The sequence below is a fragment of the Mustelus asterias genome, chromosome 14 (genome assembly GCF_964213995.1).
Source record: "Mustelus asterias chromosome 14, sMusAst1.hap1.1, whole genome shotgun sequence".
NCBI classification, from domain to species: domain Eukaryota; kingdom Metazoa; phylum Chordata; class Chondrichthyes; order Carcharhiniformes; family Triakidae; genus Mustelus; species Mustelus asterias.
In genome coordinates, this window is record NC_135814.1 from 371,284 (window position 1) to 399,081 (window position 27,798).

The 27,798-nt window shown below is 44.7% G+C and overlaps 1 protein-coding gene across 2 annotated transcripts in view; it reads right to left on the reverse strand.

The window, feature by feature from the left end:
- Nucleotides 1–27,798, reverse strand: part of LOC144503455 (E3 ubiquitin-protein ligase MARCHF4-like) — a 118,090-nt gene that overhangs the window by 52,139 nt on the left and 38,153 nt on the right. For both annotated transcript variants that reach the window (XM_078227785.1, XM_078227786.1), the window contains exon 4: nt 19,655–19,847. In XM_078227785.1, the coding sequence (XP_078083911.1) occupies nt 19,655–19,847 (193 nt within the window). The remainder of the gene's footprint in view (nt 1–19,654; nt 19,848–27,798) is intronic.

Sequence of the window (27,798 nt, forward strand, 5' to 3'; positions counted from 1 at the left end):
CTTCCTAGTGGGTCACTTGAATCATACCTGGAGTGAAAAACTTTATGCTCACCAATGCCAAAATCAATTGTAAAACTTAGGGTCTAGGCCAACTTCACAAAACACCCTGGAGCTTCAGGCTTGGGCCTTCACACCTGGAAGAAGTAACGCATGTGCTCTGTGTATTGGGCCCTGTCGTCTCCGCTTGCATCATAGGATTCAAATTTACCAAAGAGAGGCTGTTTCTTTTTCTTAGTGGAGAGGAGTTGATTGTTCTTGATGATGAAGGTTGTCTGGAGAAAAAAATAGTTTTACCCCTCGTTGCTAATGTAATAATCTTGCCAAGGTCAGTCTTCCATCACCAATTTCCTTTATTTACAAAAAGGATAAGAGCCGCATCCACGGCTTACAGCGCACAGGTCCGAGCCTCGAGACCTACACAGTAACATTGAGGCAGTGGGTTTTAAGCCACCACTGCCCGTTTCCCATTGGGCAAGCCCTCACATGCTCAATAGGGGAGTTCATACTCCACAAAGCCAATGGGGAGATTTACTGATGACATTCGTACTAATGAATCATTCATAGCCACCATAACATAGAAACATGGAAAATAGAATCAGTCTGGTAAACCTTTTCTGCACTCCCTCTAGAGCAAGAACATCCTTCCTCAGATAAGGAGACCAGAACTGCACACAATAGTCCAGGTGTGGTCTCACTGTATAATTGCATCAAGATATCCCTGTGCCTGTACTCAAATCCTCTCACTATGAAGGCCAACATGCTTTTTTTAGTGCCTGATGCACCTGCATGCTTACCTTCAGATACAGCAGGCAGTAAAAAAGGCAAATGGTATGTTGGCCTTCATAGCGAGAGGGTTTGAGTATAGGGATAGAGATGTTTTACTGCAATTGTATAGGGCATTGGTGAGGCCACACCTGGAATATTGTGTGCAGTTTTGGTGACCTTATCTGAGGAAGGATATCCTTGCTATAGAGGGAGTACAGCGAAGGTTTACCAAGCTGATTCCTGGGATGGCAGGCCTGTCATATGAGGAGAGACTAAGTCGGTTAGGATTATATTCATTGGAACTTAGAAGAGTGAGAGGGGATCTTCTAGAAACTTATAAAATTCCAACAGGGTTAGACTGGGTAGATTCAGAAAGAATGTTCCCAATGGTGGGGGAGTCCAGAACTAGGGGTCATAGTTTGAGGATGAGGGATAAACCTGAGGGGTAGAACTGAGGTGAGGAGAAATTTCTTCACCCAGAGGGTGGTGAATGTGTGGAATTCACTACCATAGAAAGTAGTTGAGGCCAAAACGTTGTCCGATTTCAAGAAGAAATTAGATATAGCTCTTGGGGCTAAAGGGATCAAGGGATATGGGGGGGAAGGGGGGATCAGGATATTGAATTTGATGATCAGCCATGAAGGGCTTGAAGGGCCAAATGGCCTACTCCTGCTTCTAGTTTCTATGTTTCAGTGATTGGTGTGAAAGGACACCCAGGTCTCGTTGCACGTTCCCCTCTCCTAATTTATGGCCAGTCACAAAGTAATCTGCCTTCCTGTTTTTGCTACCAAAGTGGATAACCTCACATTTATCCACATTATACTGCATCTGCCAGTCATTTTCCAACTCACTCAACTTGCCCAAATCACCCTGAAGGATCTCTGCATCCTCCTCACAGTTCACCCTCCCACCCAGCTTTGTGTCATTTGCAAATTTGGTAATATTACATCTAGTTCCCTTGTCTAAATCATTCATATATATATAAAATATATATATATATATATATATATAGTGAATAGTTCAGGTCCCAACACTGATCTCTGCGGTACACCACTAGTCACTGCCAGTCATTGGGAAAAACCTGTTTACTCCTACTCTTTGTTTCCTGTCTACCAACCAGTTGTCTATCCATCTCAATACATTACCCCCACTGACAAATGGAGAATTTAATTTTCCTGAAATATAAAGGAATAGCAATACTATAAAGTTCAGAGAAATACAGTGTTTTTAAAAATATTTAACTTCAATTAATTAGAACAACATCCATTCTGTCAAATTCCCTCGAAATCTTATATGTTTCAAACAAAGAAACATACAATAGATATGTGAAGAAAAAGAGATTGGTGAAGACAAATGAAGGTCCCCTACAGACAGAAAGGGAGGAATATAATAGGGGACAAAGAAATGGCCCAACTAAATACATACTTTGGTTCTGTCTTCACAAAAGAAGACACAAATCAGATGCCAGAAATGTTGGAGAATGCAAGATTTAGTGAGAAGGGAGAACTGAGGGAGAACAATATTAGTAGAGACATGGTACTGGGAAAGTTGATGGGATTGAAGGCAAATAAATCCCCAGCGTCTGATAATCTACATCCCAGAGTACTTAAGGAAGTACTCTCTTTTTACACAGAGAGTGGTGGATGCCTGGAACTCGTTGCCGGGGGAGGTAGTGGAAGCGGATACGGTAGTGACTTTTAAGGGGCGTCTTGACAAGTACATGAATGAGATGGGAATAGAGGGATATGGTCCCCGGAAGCGTAGGGGTTTTTTATTAAGATGGGCAGCATGGTCGGTGCAGGCTTGGAGGGCCGAAGGGTCTGTTCCTGTGCTGTAATTTTCTTTGTTCTTTGTTCTTGCTCTCGAAATAGTGGATGCATTGGTGGTCATCTTCCAGGATTCTACGGACTCTGGAACAGTCCCTGCAGATTGGAGGGTAGCGAATGTCACTCCAATATTCAAAAAGCGAGGTAGAGAGAAAACAGGGAATTATAGATCAGTAAGCTTAACATCGGTAATGGGGAAAATTCTCAAATCCATTATTAAGGACTTTATAGCAGAGCATTCAGAAAGCAGTGGTAGGATCAGACAGAGTCAGCATGGATTTATGAAGGGGAAATCATGCTTGACAAATCTGTTGGAATTCTTTGAAGATGTAACTAGTAGAGTTGACAAGGGGGAACCAGTAGATGTGGTATATTTGGACTTTGTCAAATGTTTTCTGAAAGTGCGTCAAGATTATCGTGCAAGATTAAAGTGCATGGGACTGGGGGAAGTGTATTGAGATGGATAGAAAACTGGTTGGCAGAGAGGAAACAAAGAGTAGGAATTAATGGGACCTTTTTAAATTGGCAGGCAGTAACCAGTGGGGTGCCACAGGGATCGGTGCTGGGACCCCAGCTATTCACAATATATAATAATGATTTGGATGAGGGAACAAAATGTAACATCTCAAAGTTTGCAGATGCTACTAAGTTGGGTGGGAGGGTGAACTGTGACGAGGATGCAGAGATCCTTCAGAATGATCTGGACAGGTTGGGTGAGTGGGCAAATCAATGGCAGATGCAGTATAATTTGAATAAATGTGAGGTTATTCACTTTGGAAGCAAAAACAAGAAGGCAGTTTACTACCTGAACGGCTGTAAATTGGGAGAGGGGAGTGTGCAGTGGGACCTGGGTGTCCTTGTGCACCAGTCACTGAAGGTAAGCATGCAGGTGCAGCAGGCGGTAAAGAAGGCGAATGGTATGTTGGCCTTCATTGCGAGAGGTTTCGAGTACAGGAGCAGGGATGTGTTGTTGCAATTATACAGGGCCTTGGTGAGGCCACACCTAGAGTACTGTGTGCAGTTTTGGTCTCCTTTTTCTTAGGAAGGATGTTTCAGATAGGAAATATACAGTAAATGGCAGAACCCTTAGGAGTATTGATAGGCAAAGGGATCTGGGTGTACAGGTACACAGGTCACTGAAAGTGGCAATGCAGGTGGAGAAGGTAGTCAAGAAGGTATACGGCATGCTTGCCTTCATCAGCTGGGGTATTGAGTTTAAAAATTGGCAAGTCATGTTGACGCTTTATAGAACCTTAGTGAGGCCGTACTTGGAATATAGTGTTCAATTCTGGTCGCCACACTACCAGAAGGATGTGGAAGCTTTGGAGAGAGTACAGAAAAGATTTAGAACCATAGAACTATAGAACCATAGAAAATTACAGCTCAGAAACAGGCCTTTTGGCCCTTCTTGTCTGTGCCAAACCATTTTATGCCGAGTCCCACTGACCTGCACTTGGACCATATCCCTCCACACCCCTCTTATCCATGAACCCGTCCAAGTTTTTCTTAAATGTTAAAAGTGACCCCGCATTTACCACTTTATCTGGCAGCTCATTCCACACTCCCACCACTCTCTGCGTGAAGAAGCCCCCCCTAATATTCCCTTTAAACTTTTCTCCTTTCACCCTTAACCCATGCCCTCTGGTTTTTTTCTCCCCGAGCCTCAGCGGAAAAAGCCTGCTTGCATTCACTCTATCTATACCCATCAAAATCTTATACACCTCTATCAAATCTCCCCGGATGTTGCCTGGTATGGAGGGCATTAGCTATGAGGAGAGGTTGGAGAAACTTGGTTTGTTCTCTCTGGAGCGATGGAGGTTGAGGGGAGACCTGATAGAAGTCTACAAGATTATGAGAGGCATGGACAGAGTGGATAGTCAGAAGCTTTTTCCCAGGGTGGAAGAGTCAATTACGAGGGGGCACAGGTTTAAGGTACAAGGGGCAAGGTTTAAAAGAGATTTTTTACGAGGCAGATTTTTTACACAGAGAGTGGTGGGTGCCTGGAACTCGTTGCTGGGGGAGGTAGTGGAAGCGGATACGGTCGTGACTTTTAAGGGAGTCTTGACAAGTACATGAATGAGATGGGAATAGAGGGATATGGTCCCCGGAAGCGTAGGGGGCTTTAGTTAAGTTGGGCAGCATGGTCGGTGTAGGCTTGGAGGGCCGAAGGGCCTATTCCTGTGCTGTAATTTTCTTTGTTCTTTGTTCTTGCTCTCGAGGGAGTGCAGCGAAGGTTTACAGGCTGATTCCAGGGATGGCGGGACTGATGTATGAGAAAAGATTGACTAGGTTAGGATGTTTTCACTGGAGTTCAGATGAATGGGGGAGTTCTCATAGAGACTTATAAAATTCTAACAGGTCTGGACAGGATAGATGTAGGGAGGATGTTCTCGATGGTGGGGGAGTCCAGAACCAGGGGTCACAGTCTGAGGATTCAGGGTAGACCATTTAGTACGGAAGTGAGGAGACATTTCTTCACCCAGAGAGCGGTGAACCTGTGGAATTCATTACCACCGGACGTAGTTGATGCCAAAACATTGAATGCATTCAAGAGGTGGCTGGATATAGCACTTGGGGTAAATGGGTTCAAAGGTTATGGGGAAAAAGCAGGATTAGGCTATTGAGTTGGACTATTAGCCATGATCGTGATGAATGGTGGAGCAGGCTCGTAGGGCCAAATGGCCTCCTCCTGCTCCTATCTTCTGTGTTTCTATGTTTAGCACAGGAGGGCCGAAGGGCCTGTTCCAAGCCTGTGCCGATCATGATGCCCTTTCTCGGTCCATATCCCCCTATTCATGAGCCAGTCTAGCTATCTCGTAAATGTTGCTAATGTGCCTGCTTCGATCACCTCCTCTGGCAACGCATTCCAGGCACCCACCACTCTCTACATAAAAAACATCCCCCCTCTCACCATGAACCTGTGCTCCTTGTAATTGACACTTCCACCCTGGGAAAAAGCCTCTGATTATCCACCCTGCCTGCCTATAACTCTCATAATTTTGTAGACCTCTATCAGGTCTCCCCTCAGCCTCTGTCTTTCCAGTGAAAACAGTCCTAGTTTATTCAACCTCTCCTCATAGCCAATACCCTTGAGACCAGGCTACATCCTGGTGAACCTTCTTTGCACTCGCTCTAAAGCTTCCACATCCTTCTGGTAGTGTGGTGACCAGAACTGCATGCAATACTCCAAATGTGGCCGAACCAAGGTTTCATTTGCCAAATCTTGTACTCAATGCCCTGGCTGATGAAGGCAAGCATGCCATATCCCTTCTTAATCACCTTGGCCACCTGTGTTGCTTTTTTTGGGTAACTGTGGACCTGCACGCCCAGATCCCTCCGTATGTTAATGTTCCTAATGGTTTTGCCATTTACAGCATAATTCGCACCTACATTTGATCCTCCTAAATGCATCACCTCCCATTTGCCCGGATTAAATTCCATCTGTCATTTCTGTTTCCAAGTCTCCAATCTATTTGTATCCTGTTTCAATAAGATCACCTCTCATCCTTCCAAACTCCAAAGGATACAAGCCCAATTTAGAACAACAAACAAAGAACAAAGGAAATTACAGCACAGGAAAGGCCCTTCGGCCCTCCAAGCTTGCACTGACCATGCTGCCCGACTGAATTAAAATCCCCTATCCTTCTTGGGACCATATTCCTCTATTCCCATCCTATTCATGTATTTGTCAAGATGCCCCTTAATAGTCACTATCGTATCTGCTTCCACTACCCCCCCCGGCAGCGACTACCTTCTATGCAAAAAACATGCCTCGTATATCTCCTTTAAACCTTGCCTCTCGCACCTTAAACCTATGCCCCCTAGTAATTGACTCTTCCACTCTGGCAAAAAGCTTCTGACTATCCACTCTGTCCATGCCTCTCATAATCTTGTAGACTTCTATCAGGTCGCCCCCTCAACCTCCGTCGTTCCAGTGAGAACAAACCAAGTTTCTCCAATCTCTCCTCATAGCTAATGCCTTCCTGGCAACATCTTGGTAAATCTTTTCTGTACCCTCTCCAAAGCCTCCACATCCTTCTGGTAGTGTGGCGACCAGAATTGAACACTATATTCCAAGTGCGGTCTAACTAAGGTTCTATAAAGCTGCAACATGACTTGCCAATTTTTAAACTCTATGCCCCAGCTGATGAAGGCAAGCTTGCCGTATGCCTTCTTGACTACCTTCCCCACCTGCGTTGCCACTTTCAGTGACCTGTGTACCGATACACACAGATCCCTCTGCCTATCAACATTCTTGAGGGTTCTGCCCATTTACTGTATATTTCCCATCTGTATTAGACCTTCCAAAATGCATTACCTCACATTTGTCCGGATTAAACTACATCTGCCATCTCTCTACCCAAGTCTCCAACTGATCTCTAATATCCTGCTGTATCCTCTGATGGTCCCCATCGCTATCCGCAAATCCATTAATCTTTGTGTCATCCACAAACTTACTCATCAAACCAGTTACATTTTCTTCCAAATCAATTATATATATTACAAACAGCAAATGTCCCAGCACTGATCCCCGAGGAACACCACTTGTCCACAGCCCTCCATTCAGAAACGCACCCTTCCACAGCTACCCTCTGACTTCTATGACCGAGCCAGTTCTGTATCCACCTTGCCAGCTCACCTCTGATCCCATGCGCCTTCACCTTCTGCACCAGTCTACCATGAGGGACCTTGTCAAAGGCCTTACTGAAGTCCATGTAGACAACATCCACTGCCCTACCCTCATCAATAATCTTCGTCACTTCCTCGAAAAACTCGATCAAGTTAGTGAGGCACGACCTCCCCTTCACAAAACCATGTTGCTGATCGCTAATACGTTCACTTATTTCCAAGTGGGAGTAAATCATGTCTCGAAGAATCCCCTCCAATAATTTCCCTACCACTGACACAAGGCTCACTGGCCTGCAATTACTTGGATTATTCTTGCTACCCTTCTTAAACAAAGGAACAACATTGGCTATTCTCCAGTTCTCTGGCACCTCCCCTGTAGCCAGTGAGGATACAAAGATTTCTCTCAAGGCCCCAGCAATTTCCTCCCTTGCCTCTCTCAGTACTTTTAGAACATAGAACATAGAACAGTACAGCACAGAACAGGCCCTTCGGCCCACGATGTTGTGCTGAGCTTTATCTGAAACCAAGATCAAGCTATCCCACTCCCTATCATCCTGGTGTGCTCCATGTGCCTATCCAATAACCGCTTAAATGTTCCTAAAGTGTCTGACTCCACTATCACTGCAGGCAGTCCATTCCACACCCCAACCACTCTCTGCGTAAAGAACCTACCTCTGATATCCTTCCTGTATCTCCCACAACGAACCCTATAGTTATGCCCCCTTGTAATAGCTCCATCCACCCGAGGAAATAGTCTTTGAACGTTCACTCTATCTATCCCCTTCATCATTTTATAAACCTCTATTAAGTCTCCCCTCAGCCTCCTCCGCTCCAGAGAGAACAGCCCTGGCTCCCTCAACCTTTCCTCATAAGACCTACCCTCCAAACCAGGCAGCATCCTGGTAAATCTCCTCTGCACTCTTTCCAGCGCTTCCACATCCTGCTTATAGTGAGGTGACCAGAACTGCACACAATATTCCAAATGTGGTCTCACCAAGGTCCTGTACAGTTGCAGCATAACCCCACGGCTCTTAAACTCCAACCCCGTTAATAAAAGCTAACACACTATAGGCCTTCTTCACAGTTCTATCCACTTGAGTGGCAACCTTTAGAGATCTGTGGATATGGACCCCAAGATCTCTCTGTTCCTCCACAGTCTTCAGAACCCTACCTTTGACCCTGTAATCCACATTTAAATTAGTCCTACCAAAATGAATCACCTCACATTTATCAGGGTTAAACTCCATTTGCCATTTTTCAGCCTTGGGTATATCCCATCAGGCCCTGGGAACAGTGACCACAATTCAGTAAGCTTTAAGGTCCTGATGGATAAAGACAAGTGTAGTTCTCAAGTGATGGTGCTAAACTGGGGGAAGGCTAATTACAACAATATTAGGCAGGAACTGAAGAATGTAGATTGGGGGCAGATGTTTGAGGGCAAATCAACATCTGGCATGTGGGAGGCTTTCAAGTGTAAGTTGATAAGTCTACCTTAATGTTTTTCAAGAACCCCAAAACCTCCTTTTTGATCTCAACATGACTCAAACTACACACTCTTTCTCAGAGTCATATCCACCATTCCTTCTCTTTGGTGAATACTAACACAAAGTACTCATTTAATACCTCACCCATTTCCTCTGGCTCCACAGATAGATTCCCTCCCTTGTCCTTGAGTGGGCTAACCCGCTCCCTGGCTACCCTCTTGCTCTTTATGTATGTATAAAAAGCCTTGGGATTTTCCTTAATCCTGCTGGCCAATGATTTTTTGTGACCCCTTTTAGCCCTCCTTACTTCAGTTTCTTTCTACTCTCCTTGTATTCCACACTTGCTTCGTGTGTTCCCAGCCTCCTAGCTTTGACAAATGCTTCCTTTTTCTCTTTGACTAGGCTCGCAATTTCTCTCATTATCCAAAGTTCCCAAAACTTGCCATACTTATCCTTCATCCTTACAGGAATGTGCCGGTCCTGAATCCTTATCAACTTACACTTGAAAGCCTCCCACATGCCAGATGTTGATTTGCCCTCAAACATCTACCCCCAATCTACATTCTTCAATTCCTGCCTAACATTGTTGTAATTAGTCTTCCACCAGTTTAGCACCTTCACTTGAGGACTACACTTGTCTTTATCCATCAGTACCTTAAAGCTTACTGAATTGTGGTCACTGTTCCCAAACTGCTCCCCTGCTGAAACGTCAACCACCTGGCCGGGCTCATTCCCCAATACCAGGTCCAGTATGGCTCGTTCCCTCGTTGGACAGGACCTTGGTGAGACCACATTTGGAATATTGTGTGCAGTTCTGGTCACCTCACTATAAGAAGGATGTGGAAGCGCTGGAAAGAGTGCAGAGGAGATTTACCAGGATGCTGCCTGGTTTGGAGGGTAGGTCATATGAGGAAAGGTTGAGGGAGCTAGGGCTGTTCTCTCTGGAGCGGAGGAGGCTGAGGGGAGACTTAATAGAGGTGTATAAAATGATGAAGGGGATAGATAGAGTGAACGTTCAAAGACTATTTCCTCGGGTGGATGGAGCTATTACAAGGGGGCATAACTATAGGGTTCATGGTGGGAGATACAGGACGGATGTCAGAGGTAGGTTCTTTACGCAGAGAGTGGTTGGGGTGTGGAATGGACTGCCTGCAGTGATGGTGGAGTCAGACACTTTAGAAACATTTAAGCGGTTATTGGATAGGCACATGGAGCACACCAGGATGATAGGGAGTGGGATAGCTTGATCTTGGTTTCAGATAAAGCTCGGCACAACATCGTGGGCCGAAGGGCCTGTTCTGTGCTGTACTGTTCTATGTTCTATGGACTATATACATAATGTTTCAAGAAGCCGTCCTGGATGCTCCTTACAAACTCTGCCCCATCCACGCCCCCAGCACTAAGTGAGTCCCAGTCAATATAGGGGAAGTTAAAATCACCCACCACAACAACCCTGTTACTTTTATACCTTGCGAAAATCTGCCTACATATCTGTTCCTCTATCTTCTGCTGGCAGTTGGGTGGCATATAGTAAACCCCCAACATTGCGACTACACCCTTCCTATTCCTGAACTCTACCCATATTGCCTCGCTGTATGAGTCCACCGAAGTGTCCTCCCGCAGTACAGCTGTGATATTCTCCTTAACCAGTAGTGCAACTCTCCCACCCCTTTTACATCCCCCTCTATCCCACCTAAAACATCTGTATCCTGGGACATTAAGCTGCCAATCCTATCCTTCCCTTTGCCAAGTCTCTGTTATAGCAACAACATCATAGTTCCAAGTACTAATCCAAGCTCTAAGTTCATCTGCCTTACCTGTTACACTTCTAGCATTGAAACAAATGCACTTCAGTCCACCAGACCCTCTTTGATTAGCAACCACACCCTGCCTGCTCTGAGTCTTACTGGCTCTACTCTCTGGTTTCCCTTCAGTTAATTCACCTTTGCTTTGGTTCCCACCCCCCTGCCAAACTAGTTTAAATCTTCCCTTGTGGCACCAGCAAACCTCCCGGCCAGAATATTTATGCCCTTCCAGTTTAGATGCAACCCATCCTTCTTGTACAGGTCCCATCTGCCCCGAAACTTGTCCAACCTCTCCTCACAAAATAACCCTAGCATCAAGTGAACCTCTGAACTGCTTCGAACACAATTCTAATTCTTTCTTACATAAGGAGAGCAAAACTGTAGATAGAACTCCAGGTGTGATCTCACCAAAACCCTATACAACTGGAGCAAAACTTTCTTATTATATACTCTATTTCCCCTGCAATAAATGACAACATTTTATTTCCCTTTCTGATCACTTGCTGAACCCGTATTCTAGCTTTTGTGAATCATGTACCCGGTCACCTAAATCCTTCTGTAACACAGCATTCTGTAATCTGTCTCCTTTTAAATAAACATTGCCTTCCTATTCTTCCTGCCAAAGTGGACAATAATACGGGATAAAATGAACAATCACTTGGACAAATGTGGATTAATTAAGGACAGCCAGATCAGATGTGTGAGGGTAAGTCGTGTTTAATTAACTTAAAGATTGAGTTTTTCTTTCAGGTAACAGAGACAGTTGATGAGGTCAGCATTGTGCCTCATTAGTGCCACATTACAGGCTTGTCAGCAAAGTTAAAGCCCATGGAATAAAGACAGCGTGGATGCAAAGTTGACTGAGTGATCGGAACCAAAACTGGAGGAAGGTCTATACTGGGATTCCCCAGGGACCAGTATTTGGACCACTGCTTTTTTTGATGCATATTAGTGGCCTAAATTTGGGTGTGCATGGCAATTTCAAAATTTACAGATGACACAAAACTTGTAAGTATTGCGAACTGTGAGGATGATTGTGATAACCCCCAAGAGGATATAGAAAGGTGTGAGGAATGGGTGGATTGAAATAGATGAAATTTAATACAGAGAAATGTGAATTGGTACATTTTGCTAGGAAGATTGAGGAGGGATGATATAAAGTGAAGAGTACAACTCTACAGAGGTTGCAGAAGCAGAGGGCCCCGAGAGGGACAATCCAGAAGGCTTGTTTGTGCACTAATCATTGAAGGTGGCAGGGCAAATTGGGAAAGTGAAATTAAGCATAGGGAATTTGGGTTTTATAAATAGAGGCACTGATTACAAAAATAAGGATCAGAATAAAAGGTTCCCTCATAACAATGATAGCAGTTCATATTCAGTTAATTCATGACTCTCAGCAAAAATATATCCCAGGAAGGAGGAAAGATTCTAAGAGAGGGATAAACTAACCATGACTAACCAAGGAAGTTAAAAAGAGTATTAACTTGAAAGAAAAAGCATATAAGGAGGCAAAAGTCAGCGGTAGCCCCAAAGACTGGGATAAATTCAGAATGTGGAGATGCCGGCGTTGGACTGGGGTAAACACAGTAAGAAGTCTCACAACACCAGGTTAAAGTCCAGCAGGTTTATTTGGTAGCAAAAGCCACTAGCTTTCGGAGCGCTGCTCTTTCGTCAGCCTTGTTTGCTACCAAACAAACCTGTTGGACTTTAACGTGGTGTTGTGAGACTTCTTACTGTAATAAATTCAGAATCCAGCAAAGGAGGACTAAAAAGATAATAAAGAGAGAGAAAATAAACTATGAGGAAAAAATAGCGAGGAATATAAAAACTGACAATAAGAGCTTCTTTAAATGTATAAAAAGGAAGAGAGAGATCAAATTGGACATAGGCCCCTTAGAGAATGAATCTGGGGAGAGAGTTATGAGAAACAAGGAAATGGCAGTGGGGTTAAACAGATATTTTGCATCGGTCTTTACGGTGGAAGACACTTCACACACCCCATTAATACTAAAGAATACGGGGGAGGAATTAAGTACCGTCACCATCACTAGAGAAGTAGTATTAGACAAACTAATGGGGCTAAAGGCAGGTAAGTCCCCAGGTCCTGATGGCTTGCATCCTAGGATCCTAAAAGAAGTAGCTACAGAGATAGAAGATGCATTGGTTGTAATTTTCCAGAAGTCCTTGGATTCTGGAGCAGCAGCAGAGGATTGGAAAACTGCCAATCTGACACTCCTATTCAGAAAGGTAGGGAGACACAAAGAGGGTAACTATAGGCTGATTAGCCTAACATTTATTGATGGGAAAATGTTGGAATCCGTTATTAAGACAGTAATAGCGGCACATTTAGAAAACCATAATCTAATCAAGCAGTCAGCAAGGCTTCATGAAAGGGAAATTGTATCTGACTAAGTTATTAGAGTTTTTTGAGGAAGCCTCAACCAGAATGAATAGAGGGGAACCAGTAGATGTGTTGTATTTAGACTTCCAGGTGTTCAGTGAGGCACTTCAAAAAGGTTGTCATAAGGTAAGAGCCCTTGGTGTTGGATGTAGTATATTGGCACGGAGAGAGAATTGGCTAATGGACAGGAAACAGCAAGTGGGGTTCAGGGGTTCTTTTTCAAGTTGGCGACCTGTAACCAGTGGAGCTCCACAGGGATCAGTGCTGGGACTACAACTGTTTACAATATTTATTAATGAGATGGAGGAAGGAAGCAAATGCACTGTAGACAAATTTGCAGATGACACAAAAATAGGTGGAAAGGCAAGTTGTGAGAGGGATACAAAGAACAAAGAACAAAGAACAACACAGGAAACAGGCCCTTCGGCCCTCCAAGCCTGTGCCGCTCCTTGGTCCAACTAGACCAATTGTTTGTATCCCTCCATTCCCAGGCTGCTCATGTGACTATCCAGGTAAGTCTTAAACGATGTCAGCGTGCCTGCCTCCACCACCCTACTTGGCAGCGCATTCCAGGCCCCCACCACCCTGTGTAAAAAACGTCCCTCTGATGTCTGAGTTATACTTCGCCCCTCTCAGCTTGAGCCCGTGACCCCTCGTGATCGTCACCTCCAACCTGGGAAAAAGCTTCCCACTGTTCACCCTATCTATACCCTTCATAATCTTGTATACCTCTATTAGATCTCCCCTCATTCTCCGTCTTTCCAAGGAGAACAACCCCAGTCTACTCAATCTCTCCTCATAGCTAAGACCCTCCATACCAGGCAACATCCTGGTAAACCTTCTCTGCACTCTCTCCAATGCCTCCACGTCCTTCTGGTAGTGCGGCGACCAGAACTGGACGCAGTACTCCAAATGTGGCCTAACCAGCGTTCTATACAGCTGCATCATCAGACTCCAGCTTTTATACTCTATACCCCGTCCTATAAAGGCAAGCATACCATATGCCTTCTTCACCACCTTCTCCACCTGTGTTGCCACCTTCAAGGATTTGTGGACTTGCACACCTAGGTCCCTCTGTTTCTATACTCCTGATGACTCTGCCATCTATTGTATAACTCCTCCCTACATTATTTCTTCCAAAATGCATCACTTCGCATTTATCCGGATTAAATTCCATCTGCCACCTCTGCGCCCAATTTTCCAGCCTATCTATATCCTGCTGTATTGCCCGACAATGCTCTTCGCTATCCGCAATTCCAGCCATCTTCGTGTCATCCGCAAACTTGCTGATTACACCAGTTACACCTTCTTCCAAATCATTTATATATATCACAAATAGCAGAGGTCCCAGTACAGAGCCCTGCGGAACACCACTGGTCACAGACCTCTAGCCGGAAAAAGACCCTTCGACCACTACCCTCTGTCTCCTATGGCCAAGCCAGTCCTCCACCCATCTAGCCACTTCTCCTTGTATCCCATGAGCCTTAACCTTCTTAACCAACCTGCCATGTGGGACTTTGTCAAATGCCTTACTGAAATCCATATAGACGACATCCACGGCCCTTCCTTCATCAACCGTTTTTGTCACTTCCTCAAAAAACTCCACCAAATTTGTAAGGCACGACCTCCCTCTTACAAAACCATGCTGTCTGTCACTAATGAGATTGTTCCGTTCTAAATGCACATACATCCTGTCTCTAAGAATCCTCTCCAACAACTTCCCTACCACGGACGTCAAGCTCACCGGCCTATAATTTCCTGGGTTATCCCTGCTACCCTTCTTAAACAACGGGACCACATTCGCTATCCTCCAATCCTCAGGGACCTCACCCGTGTCCAAAGAAGCGACAAAGATTTCCGTCAGAGGCCCAGCAATTTCACCTCTCGTCTCCCTGAGCAGTCGAGGATAGATGCCATCAGGCCCTGGGGCTTTGTCAGTTTTAATGTTCCCTAAAAAACCTAACACTTCCTCTCTAAAGGAGATAGCTGAAGAAATACTAAAGGAGATAGCTGAAGAAATAGTGGAGGCGTTAGTTATGATCTTTCAAAAGTCACTGGAGTCAGGGAAAGTCCCAGAGGATTGGAAAATCGCTGTTGTAACCCCACTGTTCAAGAAGGGAACAAGAAAAAAGATGGAAAATTATAGGCCAATTAGCCTAACCTCAGTTGTTGGCAAAATTCTAGAATCCATCGTTAAGGATGAGATTTCTAAATTCTTGGAAGTGCAGGGTCGGATTAAGACAAGTCAGCATGGATTTAGTAAGGGGAGGTCGTGCCTGACAAACCTGTTAGAGTTCTTTGAAGAGATAACAAATAGGTTAGACCAAGGAGAGCCAATGGATGTTATCTATCTTGACTTCCAAAAGGCCTTTGACAAGGTGCCTCACGGGAGACTGCTGAGTAAAATAAGGGCCCATGGTATTCGAGGCAAGGTACTAACATGGATTGACGATTGGCTGTCAGACAGAAGGCAGAGAGTTGGGATAAAAGGTTCTTTCTCAGAATGGCAACCGGTGACAAGTGGTGTCCCGCAGGGTTCAGTGTTGGGGCCACAGCTGTTCTCTTTATATATTAACGATCTAGATGACGGGACTGGGAGCATTCTGGCCAAGTTTGCCGATGATACAAAGATAGGTGGAGGGGCAGGTAGTATTGAGGAGGTGGGGAGGCTGCAGAAAGATTTAGACAGTTTAGGAGAGTGGTCCAAGAAGTGGCTGATGAAATTCAACGTGGGCAAGTGCGAGGTCGTACACTTTGGAAAAAAGAATAGAGGCATAGACTATTTTCTAAACGGTGACAAAATTCATAATGCTAAAGTGCAAAGGGACTTGGGAGTCCTAGTCCAGGATTCTCTAAAGGTAAACTTGCAGGTTGAGTCCGTAATTAAGAAAGCAAATGTAATGTTGTCATTTATCTCAAGAGGCTTGGAATACAAAAGCAGGGATGTACTTCTGAGGCTTTATAAAGCACTGGTTAGGCCCCATTTGGAGTACTGTGAGCAATTTTGGGCCCCACACCTCAGGAAGGACATACTGGCACTGGAGCGGGTCCAGCGGAGATTCACACGGATGATCCCAGGAATGGTAGGCCTGACATACGATGAACGTCTGAGGATCGTGGGATTATATTCATTGGAGTTTAGGAGGTTGAGGGGAGATCTGATAGAAACTTACAAGATAATGAACGGCTTAGATAGGATGGACGTAGGGAAGTTGTTTCCATTAACAGGGGAGACTAGGACGCGGGGGCACAGCCTTAGAATAAAAGGGAGTCACTTTAGAACAGAGATGAGGAGAAATTTCTTCAGCCAGAGAGTGGTGGGTCTGTGGAATTCATTGCCACAGAGGGCTGTGGAGGCCGAGACGTTGAGCGTCTTCAACACAGAAATTGATAAATTCTTGATTTCTCGAGGAATTAAGGGCTATGGGGAGAGAGCGGGTAAATGGAGTTGAAATCAACCATGATTGAATGGTGGAGTGGACTCGATGGGCCGAATGGCCTTACTTCCGCTCCTATGTCTTATGGTCTTATGGTCTCTTGTAATGGAGATTTTCTCTAACGGGTCAACACCTCCCTCCGAGACACTCCCGGTTAACACGCCCCTCTCCTTCGTGAATACCGATGCAAAGTATTCATTTAGGATCTCCCCTATTCCCTTGGGTTCTAAGCATAATTCCCCTCCTTTGTCCCTGAGAGGTCCGATTTTCTCCCTGACAACTCTTTTGTTCCTAACGTATGAATAGAATGCCTTAGGATTCTCCTTAATCCTGCCTGCCAAGAACATCTCGTGACCTCTTTTTGCCCTTCTAACTCCCCGTTTGAGATCTTCCCTACTCTCTCTGTATTCCTCCAGAGCTCCATCTGTTTTCAGTTGCCTGGACTTAACGTACGCCTCCCTTTTCATTTTAATCAGATCCTCAGTTTCCCTGGTTATCCACGGCTCTCGAATCCTACCTTTCATACCTTTCCTTTTTACAGGCACATGCCTATCCTGCAGCCTTATCAATAGTTCCTTAAAAGACTCCCACATGCCAGACGCGGACTTACCCTCGAACATCCTCTCCCAATCAACATCCACCAATTCCTGCCTAATCCGGCTATAGTCAGCCTTCCCCCAATTTAGCACCCTGCCCGTAGGACAGCACTCATCCTTGTCCATTACTATCCTAAAGTTAACAGAGTTGTGGTCACTATTTGCCACATGTTCCCCTACCGAAACTTTGACGACCTGACCGGGCTCATTTCCCAGAACTAGGTCCAGTATAGCCCCCTCTCTAGTCGGGCTATCTACATACTGTTCCAAAGAACCTTCCAGTACGCATTTTACAAATTCCTCCCCGTCCGGTCCCCCAGCTCTAAGCACTTTCCAGTCTGTGCCAGGGAAATTAAAGTCCCCCACTACAACAACCCTGTGTTTTCTGCACCTATCCAGAATCTCCTGACATATCCTTTCCTCCACTTCCCGTGGGCTGTTGGGTGGTCTGTAGTACACCCCCAGCATAGTGACTGCACCCTTCCTGTTTCTGAGTTCCACCCACAGCGACTCAGTACATGACCCCTCTAAGTTGTCTACCCTCTGCACCGCGGTAATATACAAAGAAATATTGATTGATTAAGTAAGTTTTTTTTAATTCATTCGTGGGACATGGGCATCACGAGCTGGCCAGCATTTATTGTCCATCCCTGGTTGCCCTTGAAGGACAGTTGAGAGTCAACCACATTTCTGTGGCTCTGGAGTCACATGTAGGCCAGACCAGGTAAGGACGGCATATTTCCTTCCCTAAAGGACATTAAGTGAACCAGATGGGTTTTTCTGACAATCGACAATGATTGCATGGTCATCAGTAGATTCTTAATTCCAGATCTTTTTTATTGAATTTGAATTCCACCATCTGCCGTGGCGGAATTTGAACCTGGGTCCCCAGAACGTGAGCTGAGTTTTTCCTGGATTAATAGTCCAGCGATAATACCATCAGGCCATCGCCTCCCCCTAGTATGGATGGAGAAAAACTGCAGAAAGCTGCAACACAAAGAGACTTGGTGGTACTTGTGCACAAAACACAGAAAGCTAGCACACAGGTGCAGCAGGTAATCAGGAAGGCTAATGGAATGTTGGCCATTATTTCAAGGGGGTTGGAGTATAAGAGTAGGGAAGTCTTGCTGCAACTGTACAAGGTACAGGTAAGACCACATCTGGAGCACTTCCTTGGTCCCAATTTTTAAGGAAAGATGTTATTTCATTGGAGGCAGTTTAGAGAAGGTTCACTTGGATGGTCCTTGGACTGCTGAGACGATGTTTCCCCTCATGGGAGAGTCTAAGATCAGAGGGCATCATCTTAGAATAAAGGGGCACCATATAAGACTGAGATTAGGAGCAATTCCTTCTCTCATGGGTTGTAAGTCTTTGAACTCCATGCCACAGAGAGCTGTGGAGTTCTTGGGGTCAGAATCAAGGGTTACAGGAAGTGGACATGAGGAATATCAGATCATCCATGATCTTATTGACCAACCTACTCCTGTTCCTATTTCATCTAGTCTTATAATGAGCCTTTATTAAACCCTAATTCATCTCAACTAGAATATTAAACTCAATTCTGGGCATCACAAATTAGGAAGAATGTGAAGGCATTAGAGAGAATGCCATAAAGATTTCCAATAATGTTTTCAGGATGAGGGTTATGTGGATGGATTGGAGAAGCTGGAACTGTTCTCCTTAGAGAAGAGAAAGTTGAGATGAGATTTGATGGTGTTGTTGAAAATCATGAGGGATCTGATCAGAATAGATAGGAAGAAACCTTTCTCATTGGTGGAAGGATCAAGAACAAGAGGACTTTGATTTAAGGTGAATGGTTTAAGAACTCAAGGCAAAAGAAGGAAAAACATTTTTATACAATGAGCAATTAGGATCTGGAATGCATTCCCTGAGAGTGTGTTAACTACAGATTCACTATTGGGTTTGAAAAAGAATTTTATCTGAAAAGGAAAAACGCAGAGCTACAGGGCAAGGGCTGATGAGTGGAATTAATTGAATTCCTTTCGCAGAATCGGAACAAGCTCAACTGCCTAAATAACTCTCATTTGTGAAGTAGTCATGCTACAATTCGAGCTATATATAAAAAATATACACACACAAGCCTCCTGGATTCTAACATAAACCTAACTCGTTCACCCTTCAGAGAAGAAATATCCTTGATACTGAGTCTGGCTGATAACTTTAACTCCTGAATTATATTTGATTTTTAATGCCCTTTGAAATATAGTGAGAAGCTTTCAGGGCACAGTAAGAAGTCTCACAGGCCAGGTTAAAGCCCTACAGGTTTATTTGGAATCACGAGCTTTTGGAGCGTTGCTCCTTCATCAGGTGAAGGAAAGCTCGTGATTCCAAATAAACCTGTTGGACTTTAACCTGGTGTTGTGAGACTTCTTGCTGTGCCCACCCCATCCCAACGCTGGCATCTCCGCATCAAAGCTTCAGGGTAATTCATGATGAGCGATAGTTGTGACCTTCCAGTGCCCTTTATGATAGTGACTGTTAATTACGGGTAGTTTTGTTCCCTTGGTTAATGTTCACCAGGGACTTGGATTGAGAACACTTAAATTCACTTCACGTTTCCTTCTTACACCCAATGGATTCAGATATTGTTATGAGATAAAAGTTCAGCACTCACATTACTTTCATACTAAACCCTTTTGTTCCATCTGTTCCACTCATGTTTATGTAGAGACTCAGAAATGAGGACCTACCAATGCAGACAATGTCCATAAATCCATACATTCCATAGCAGATCTGGAAGAGCAAGTCCTGTCTCTGCCACTTTGCTGATGGGCTGATTGTTGACCAAATGAGCCAGGAAATGCTTGCGATGAGGAACAAGGAACCCAGGATCGCAGCTGCAATTTGAACTCTTTCAATCACCGTCAGGGATATTGCCTGCCACTGGAATTGGAGCAGAAAGTGGTCAGAATCTCAGGATGTTTCAGGAGGACACCCTATTATCAATATTTGATAGTTTGATTACAGAAAACAAAGTAATATCATAGGTGCACAATTAAGAGTAATACTATATATTTACATAGCACAAGTAATGTAAAAATAAGTTGAGTGTAAGGATGAACAAAATATAGGAACAAAGAATGAAAGATTCATAGGAGTGACCAAAATTTGGCCAAATGTTTTTTAAGAACATAAGAACATAAGAAATAGGAGCAGGAGTAGGCCATCTAGCCCCTCGAGCCTGCCCCGCCATTCAATAAGATCATGGCTGATCTGACGTGGATCAGTACCACTTAATGATGGAATTACCACAACTGCCCTTGAACTTAATATTTCAAAGGGCAGTTAAGAATCAACCACATTGCGGTAGGTCTGGGATCACATGTATGCCAGACCAGGTAAGGACTACAGATTTCCCTTCCTAAAGTAAACCTGATGGGCTTTTACAACAATTGATGATTGTTTCACTGTTACCATTACTGAGACCAGCTTTATATTCCAGATTCATTAATTGAATTTAAATTCCACCAGCTGCCATAGTGTGATTGAACCCAAGGACAGTAACCCATGGCCGGAATCAAACCTGGGTCCCTGGCGCTGTGAAGCAGCAGTGCTAACCATTGTGCCACCATGCTACCAATTACCTCTTCTCTCACCAGAGAAATTAATGGGAATTCTTTAGAAATCCAATTGAATGATGGAATTACCTGTCTTGTGGAAAACACAAATGAACCGAAGAAATTGGCATTCTGCAGAGGCAGAAACTATCAGTACTGCAGTGAGAAATGATATAAGAACAAAGAACAATACAGCACAGGAACAGGCCCTTCGGCCCTCCAAACCAGCGCCGCCCCCTGGTCCAAACTAGGCCATTCTTTTGTATCCCTCCATTCCCACTCCATTCATGTGACTATCTAGATAAGTCTTAAACATTCCCAGTGTGTCCGCCTCCACCACCTTGCCCGGCAGCGCATTCCAAGCCCCCACCACCCTCTGTGTAAAATACGTCCTTCTGATATCCGTGTTAAACCTCCCCCTCCTCACCTTGAACCTATGACCCCTCGTGAACGTCACCACTGACCTGGGAAAAAGCTTCCCACCGTTCACCCTATCTATGCCTTTCATAATTTTATACACCTCTATTGGGTCACCCCTCATCCTCTGTCTTTCCAGTGAGAACAACCCCAGTTTACCCAATCCCTCCTCATAACTAAGCCCTTCCATATCAGGCAACATCCTGGAAACCTCCTCTGCACTCTCTCTAAAGCCTCCACGTCCTTCTGGTAGTGTGGCGACCAGAACTGGGCGCAGTATTCCAAATGCGGCCGAACCAACGTTCTATACAACTGCAACATCAGACCCCAACTTTTATACTCTATGCCCCGTCCTATAAAGGCAAGCATGCCATATGCCTTATTCACTACCTTCTCCACCTGTGACGTCACCTTCAAGGATCTGTGGATTTGCGCACCCAGGTCCCTCTGCGTATCTACACCCTTTATGGTTGTGCCATAATGCATCACTTCGCATTTATCTGGATTGAACTCCATCTGCCATTTCTTTGCCCAAATTTCCAGCCTATCTATATCCTTCTGTAGCCTCTGACAATGTTCCTCACTATCTGCAAGTCTAGCCATTTTCGTGTCGTCCGCAAACTTACTGATCACCCCAGTTACACCTCCTTCCAGATCGTTTATATAAATCAAAAACAGCAGAGGTCCCAATACAGAGCCCTGCGGAACACCACTAGTCACAGGCATCCAGCCGGAAAAAGACCCTTCCATTACCACCCTCTGTCTTCTGTGACCAAGCCAGTTCTCCACCCATCTAGCCACCTCCCCCTTTATCCCATGAGATCCAACCTTTCGCACCAACCTACCATGAGGGACTTTGTCAAACGCTTTACTAAAGTCCATATAAACGACATCCACGGCCCTTCCCTCGCCAACCATTCTAGTCACTTCTTCAAAAAACTCCACCAGGTTAGTGAGGCATGACCTCCCTCTCACAAAACCATGCTGACTATCATTAATGAGTTTATTCCTTTCTAAATGCGCATACATCCTATCTCTAAGAATCCTCTCCAACAACTTCCCCACCACGGACGTCAAGCTCACCGGCCTATAATTTCCCAGGTTCTCCTTCCTACCCTTCTTAAATAACGGGACCACATTAGCTACCCTCCAATCCTCTGTGACCTCACCTGTGTCCAGTGACGAGACAAAGATTTGCGTTAGAGGCCCACGATTTCATCTCTCGTCTCCCTGAGCAGCCTTGGATAGATTCCATCAGGCCCTGGGGATTTGTCAGTCTCCATCCACCCGAGGAAATAGTCTTTGAACATTCACTCTATCTATCCCCTTCATCATTTTATAAACCTCTATTAAGTCTCCCCTCAACCTCAACCTCCTCCGCTCCAGAGAGAACAGCCCCAGCTCACTCAACCTTTCCTCATAAGACCTACCCTCCAAACCAGGCAGCATCCTGGTAAATCTCCTTTGCACTTTTTCCAGCGCTTCCACATCCTTCTTATAATGAGGTGACCAGAACTGCACACACTATTCCAAATGTGGTCTCACCAAGGTCCTGTACAGTTGCAGAATAACCCCACGGGTCTTAAACTCCAACCCCCTGTTCATAAAAGCTAACACACTTTAGGCCTTCTTCACAGCTCTGTCCACTTGAGTGGCAACCTTTGGAGATCTGTGGATATGGACCGCAAGATCTCTCTGTTCCTCCAGTCTTCAGAACCCTACCTTTGACCCTGTAATCCACATTTAAATTTGTCCTACCAAAATGAATCACCTCACACTAGTATATGGTGTCAAACAAAGGGAATTACATGGGCATGAGGACAGGTTTGACCCTAGTGGGCTGGGTAGGAAGACTGAAAGATAGGACAGTTAATGAATAGGGGCAGATATTTAGAGAGATCTTCAAGTTCTCCACCGAAAATACATTCCAGAGGAAAGGTGCTAAGAGGGGGGAAAGATTTCCGTAGCTAAGTAAGGATAACACGTTAAACATAGAACATAGAACAGTACAGCACAGAACAGGCCCTTCGGCCCACGATGTTGTGCCGAGCTTTATCTGAAACCAAGATCAAGCTATCCCACTCCCTATCATCCTGGTGTGCTCCATGTGCCTATCCAATAACCGCTTAAATGTTCCTAAAGTGTCTGACTCCACTATCACTGCAGGCAGTCCATTCCACACCCCAACCACTCTCTGCGTAAAGAACCTACCTCTGATATCCTTCCTATATCTCCCACCACGAACCCTATAGTTATGCCCCCTTGTAATAGCTCCATCCACCCGAGGAAATAGTCTTTGAACGTTCACTCTATCTATCCCCTTCATCATTTTATAAACCTCTATTAAGTCTCCCCTCAGCCTCCTCCGCTCCAGAGAGAACAGCCCTAGCTCCCTCAACCTTTCCTCATAAGACCTACCCTCCAAACCAGGCAGCATCCTGGTAAATCTCCTCTGCACTCTTTCCAGCGCTTCCACATCCTTCTTATGGTGAGGTGACCAGAACTGCACACAATATTCCAAATGTGGTCTCACCAAGGTCCTGTACAGTTGCAGCATAACCCCACGGCTCTGAAACTCCAACCCCCTGTTAATAAAAGCTAACACACTATAGGCCTTCTTCACAGCTCTATCCACTTGAGTGGCAACCTTTAGAGATCTGTGGATATGAACCCCAAGATCTCTCTGTTCCTCCACAGTCTTCAGAACCCTACCTCTGACCCTGTAATCCACATTTAAATTAGTCCTACCAAAATGAATCACCTCACATTTATCAGGGTTAAACTCCATTTGCCATTTATGTTAAGGATAACATAAAGACAAAAACTAAGGCGTATCGTATTGCAAAGGCCAGTGGCACACTGAAAGATTGGGAAACTTTAAAAGATCAACAAAGGGTCATTAAAAAAGGAACAAAAAAGCAAAGGTAAATTATGAAAGAAAACTAGCACAAAATATAAAGATGGATAACAAAACCTTCTATAAGTATACAAAGTGGAAGAGAGTAGCTAAAGTGAAAGTTGGTTCCTTGGAAGATGAGGCTGGGTGTTAATAGTGGGGAACACAGAAATGGTTGAGACACTAAAACAATATTCTGCCTCGGTTTACTTGGTGAAGGACACGAGTATTACCACAATAGTAACAGAAAATACAGGGGTTATAGAAAGGGCGGAACTTAAAACAATCATCATCAATAGGGAAAAAGTATTGAGCAAACTATTGGGATTAAAGGCAGGCAAGTCCCCAGGGCCTGATGGCCTACATCCTAGGGTCTTCCACATTGGAGATCCATTGGTTACAATATTCCAAATTTCCCAGGATGCGGGAAAGATTTTGGTGGATTGCAAAATGCTAATATTACACCCTTATTCAAAAAAGGGGGGGGAAGAAATGTAGGAAACAATAAGCCAATTAGTTTAACACCTGTCATTGGGAAATTATTAGAATCCATTATTAAGGAAGTAATAAGCGAACATTGAGAAAGTCAAAATGCAATCTATTGGGGTCAGCATGGTTTTATGAAGGATGAATCAGGTTTGACTAATTTCCTTGAGTTCTTCAAAGATGTAACAAACAAGGTGGATAATGGGAATCCTGTAGATGTAATATATCCAGACTTCCAGAAGGCAGTTGATAAGGTGCCACACAAAAGGCTAGTTCTCATATGATTAGGGGTAATATATTAGCTTGAATAGAAGATTGGCGAGCCACAGAAAGCATAGAGTCAGGATGTATGGATCTTTTTATAGACAGCAAAATGTAACTAGTGGGGTGCCACAGGGTTCGGGCGCCAACCATTTACAAACTAGTTTGGGGAGAACTCACCTTCGGGGAGTAGAGAGCACTGAACCAAAAGTCATAGAGACATAGAAACAGGCCCTTCGGCCCAACTTGTCCACGCTGTCCAGTTTTTACCACTAAGCTAGTCCCAATTGCTTGCATTTGACCCATATCCCTCTATACCCATTTTACCCATGCAACTGTCTAAATGCTTTTTAAAAGACAAAATTGTACCCGCCTCTACTACTACCTCTGGTAGCTCGTTCCAGACACATTCCATTTTCTGAATGAAAATTTTGCCCCTCTAGACCCATTTGGATCTCTCCTCTCCCATCTTAACCTATGCCCTCTAGTTTTAAACTCTCCTACCTTTGGGAAAAGATGTTGCCTACCTAGATGATCTATGCCCCTCATTATTTTATAAACCTCTACAATATCACCACTAAGCCTCCTATGCTCCAGGGAACAAAGTCCAAATCTAGCCAGCCTCTCCTTATAACTCAAATCATCAAGTCCCAGTAGCATCCTAGTAAATCATTTCTGCACTCTTTCTAGTTTAATAATATCCTTTCTATAATAGGGTGACCAGAACTGTACACAGTATTCCAAGTGTGGCCTTACTAATGTCTTGTACGATTTCAACAAGACGTCCCAACTCCTGTATTCAATGTTATGTAAGAAGTCTCACAACACCAGGTTAAAGTCCAACAGGTTTATTTGGCAGCACAAGCTTTCGGAGTCTCAGGCTCCTTCCTCAGGTGAGTGAGGACTTGTGTTCACAAACAGAGCATATAAAGACACAAACTCAAAGAACAAAGAAAATTACAGCACAGGAACAGGCCCTTCGGCCCTCCAAGCCTGCACCGACCATGCTGTCCGACTTAACTAAAACCCCCAACCCTTCCGGGGACCATATCCCTCTATTCCCATCCTATTCATGTACTTGTCAAGATGCCCCTTAAAAGTCACTAACGTATCCGCTTCCACTACTTGATCAAGTAGTGGAAGCGGATACTTTACAGTATCGAGTACACCGTTGAGTCTTTACAGGTAATCAATACTTGATTACCTGTAAAGGCTCACAGTCCAACCATTATCTTGTAAATTGAGTTTGTGTCTTTATATGTCCTGTTTTGGAGCGCATTCGCGAGCCTGAGAGTTACGTGGATAGCACGTTTAGAGAAGTGATCGCACCACAGTTGAGGGGATTAGATTCTGGGTCACCTCCAAACAGTCCTGAAAGAACAGGCAGGTAGTTCAGGTGTCTGGGCTCCTGCTAAATAACGGGTATTCCATTTTGGAAGCTGACGCACCTCGGAGAAGTGCAGACAGAGCCAAGCTTCTGGCATTACACTGTGGAGGGTGGGAGGAAGAAGAAAGGAAGAGCAATAGTGATCATAGAACATAGAACATAGAACATTACAGCGCAGTACAGGCCCTTCGGCCCTCGATGTTGCGCCGACCAGTGAAACCAATCTAAAGCCCATCTAACCTACAGTATTCCAATATCATCCATATGTTTATCCAATGACCATTTAAATGCCCTTAATGTTGGCGAGTCCACTGCTGCTGCAGGCAGGACATTCCATGCCCTTACTACTCTCTGAGTGAAGAACCTACCTCTGACATCTGTCCTATATCTATCACCCCTCAATTTAAAGCTATGTCCCCTCGTGCTAGCTAGCACCATCTGAGGAAAAAGGCTCTCACTATCCACCCTATCTATTCCTCTGATCATCTTGTATGCCTCTATTAAGTCACCTCTTAACCTTCTTTTCTCGAACGAAAACAACATCAAGTCCCTCAGCCTTTCCACATAAGACCTTCTTTCCATACCAGGCAACATCCTTTAATCTCCTCTGCACCCTTTCCAATGCATCCACATCCTTCATATAATACAGCGACCAGAACTGTACGCAATACTCCAAATGCGGCCACACCAGAGTTTTGTACAGTTGCAGCATGACCTCCTGGCTCCGAAACTCAATCCCTCTACCAAGAAAAGCTAACACACCGTACGCCGCCTTAACAACCCTATCAACCTGGGTGCCAACTTTCAGGGATCTATGCACATGGACACCAAGATCTCTCTTTTCTTCCACACTACCAAGTATCTTGCCATTAGCCCAGTACTCTGTATTCCTTCCAAAGTGAATCACCTCACACTTTTCTGCATGGAACTCCATTTGCCACCTCTCAGCCCAGCACTGCAGCTTATCTATGTCCCTCTGAAACCTGCAACAACCTTCCGCACTGTCCACAACTCCACCGACTTTAGTATCATCCGCAAATTTACGAACCCACCCTTCTACGCCCTCATCCAGGTCATTTATAAAAATGACAAACAGCAGTGGCCGCAAAACAGATCCTTGCGGTATACCACTAGTTACTGAACTCCAGGATGAACATTTCCCATCAACCACACCCTCTGTCTTCTTACAAAGAACAGTACAGCACAGGAAACAGGCCCTTCAGCCCTCCAAGCCTGTGCCGCTCCTTGGTCCAACTAGACCAATCGTTTGTATCCCTCCATTCCCAGGCTGCTCATGTGATGATCCAGGTAAGTCTTAAACGATGTCAGCGTGTCTGCCTCCACCACCCTACTTGGCAACGCATTCCAGGCCCCCACCACCCTCTGTGTAAAAAACATCCCTCTAATATCTGAGTTATACTTCGCCCCTCTCACCTTGAGCCCGTGACCCCTCGTGATCGTCACTTCTGATCTGGGAAAAAGCTTCTCACCGTTCACCCTATCTATCCCCTTCATAATCTTGTACACCTCTATTAGATCTCCCCTCATTCTCCGTCTTTCCAGGGAGAACAACCCCAGTTTACCCAATCTCTCCTCATAGCTAAGACCCTCCATACCAGGCAACATCCTGGTAAACCTTCGCTGCACTCTCTCTAACGCCTCCACGTCCTTCTGGTAGTGCGGCGACCAGAACTGTGAAATTCTCCAAATGTGGCCTAACCAGCGTTCTATACAGCTGCATCATCAGACTCCAGCTTTTATACTCTATACCCCGTCCTATAAAGGCAAGCATACCATATGCCTGTGTTGCCACCTTCAAGGATTTGTGGA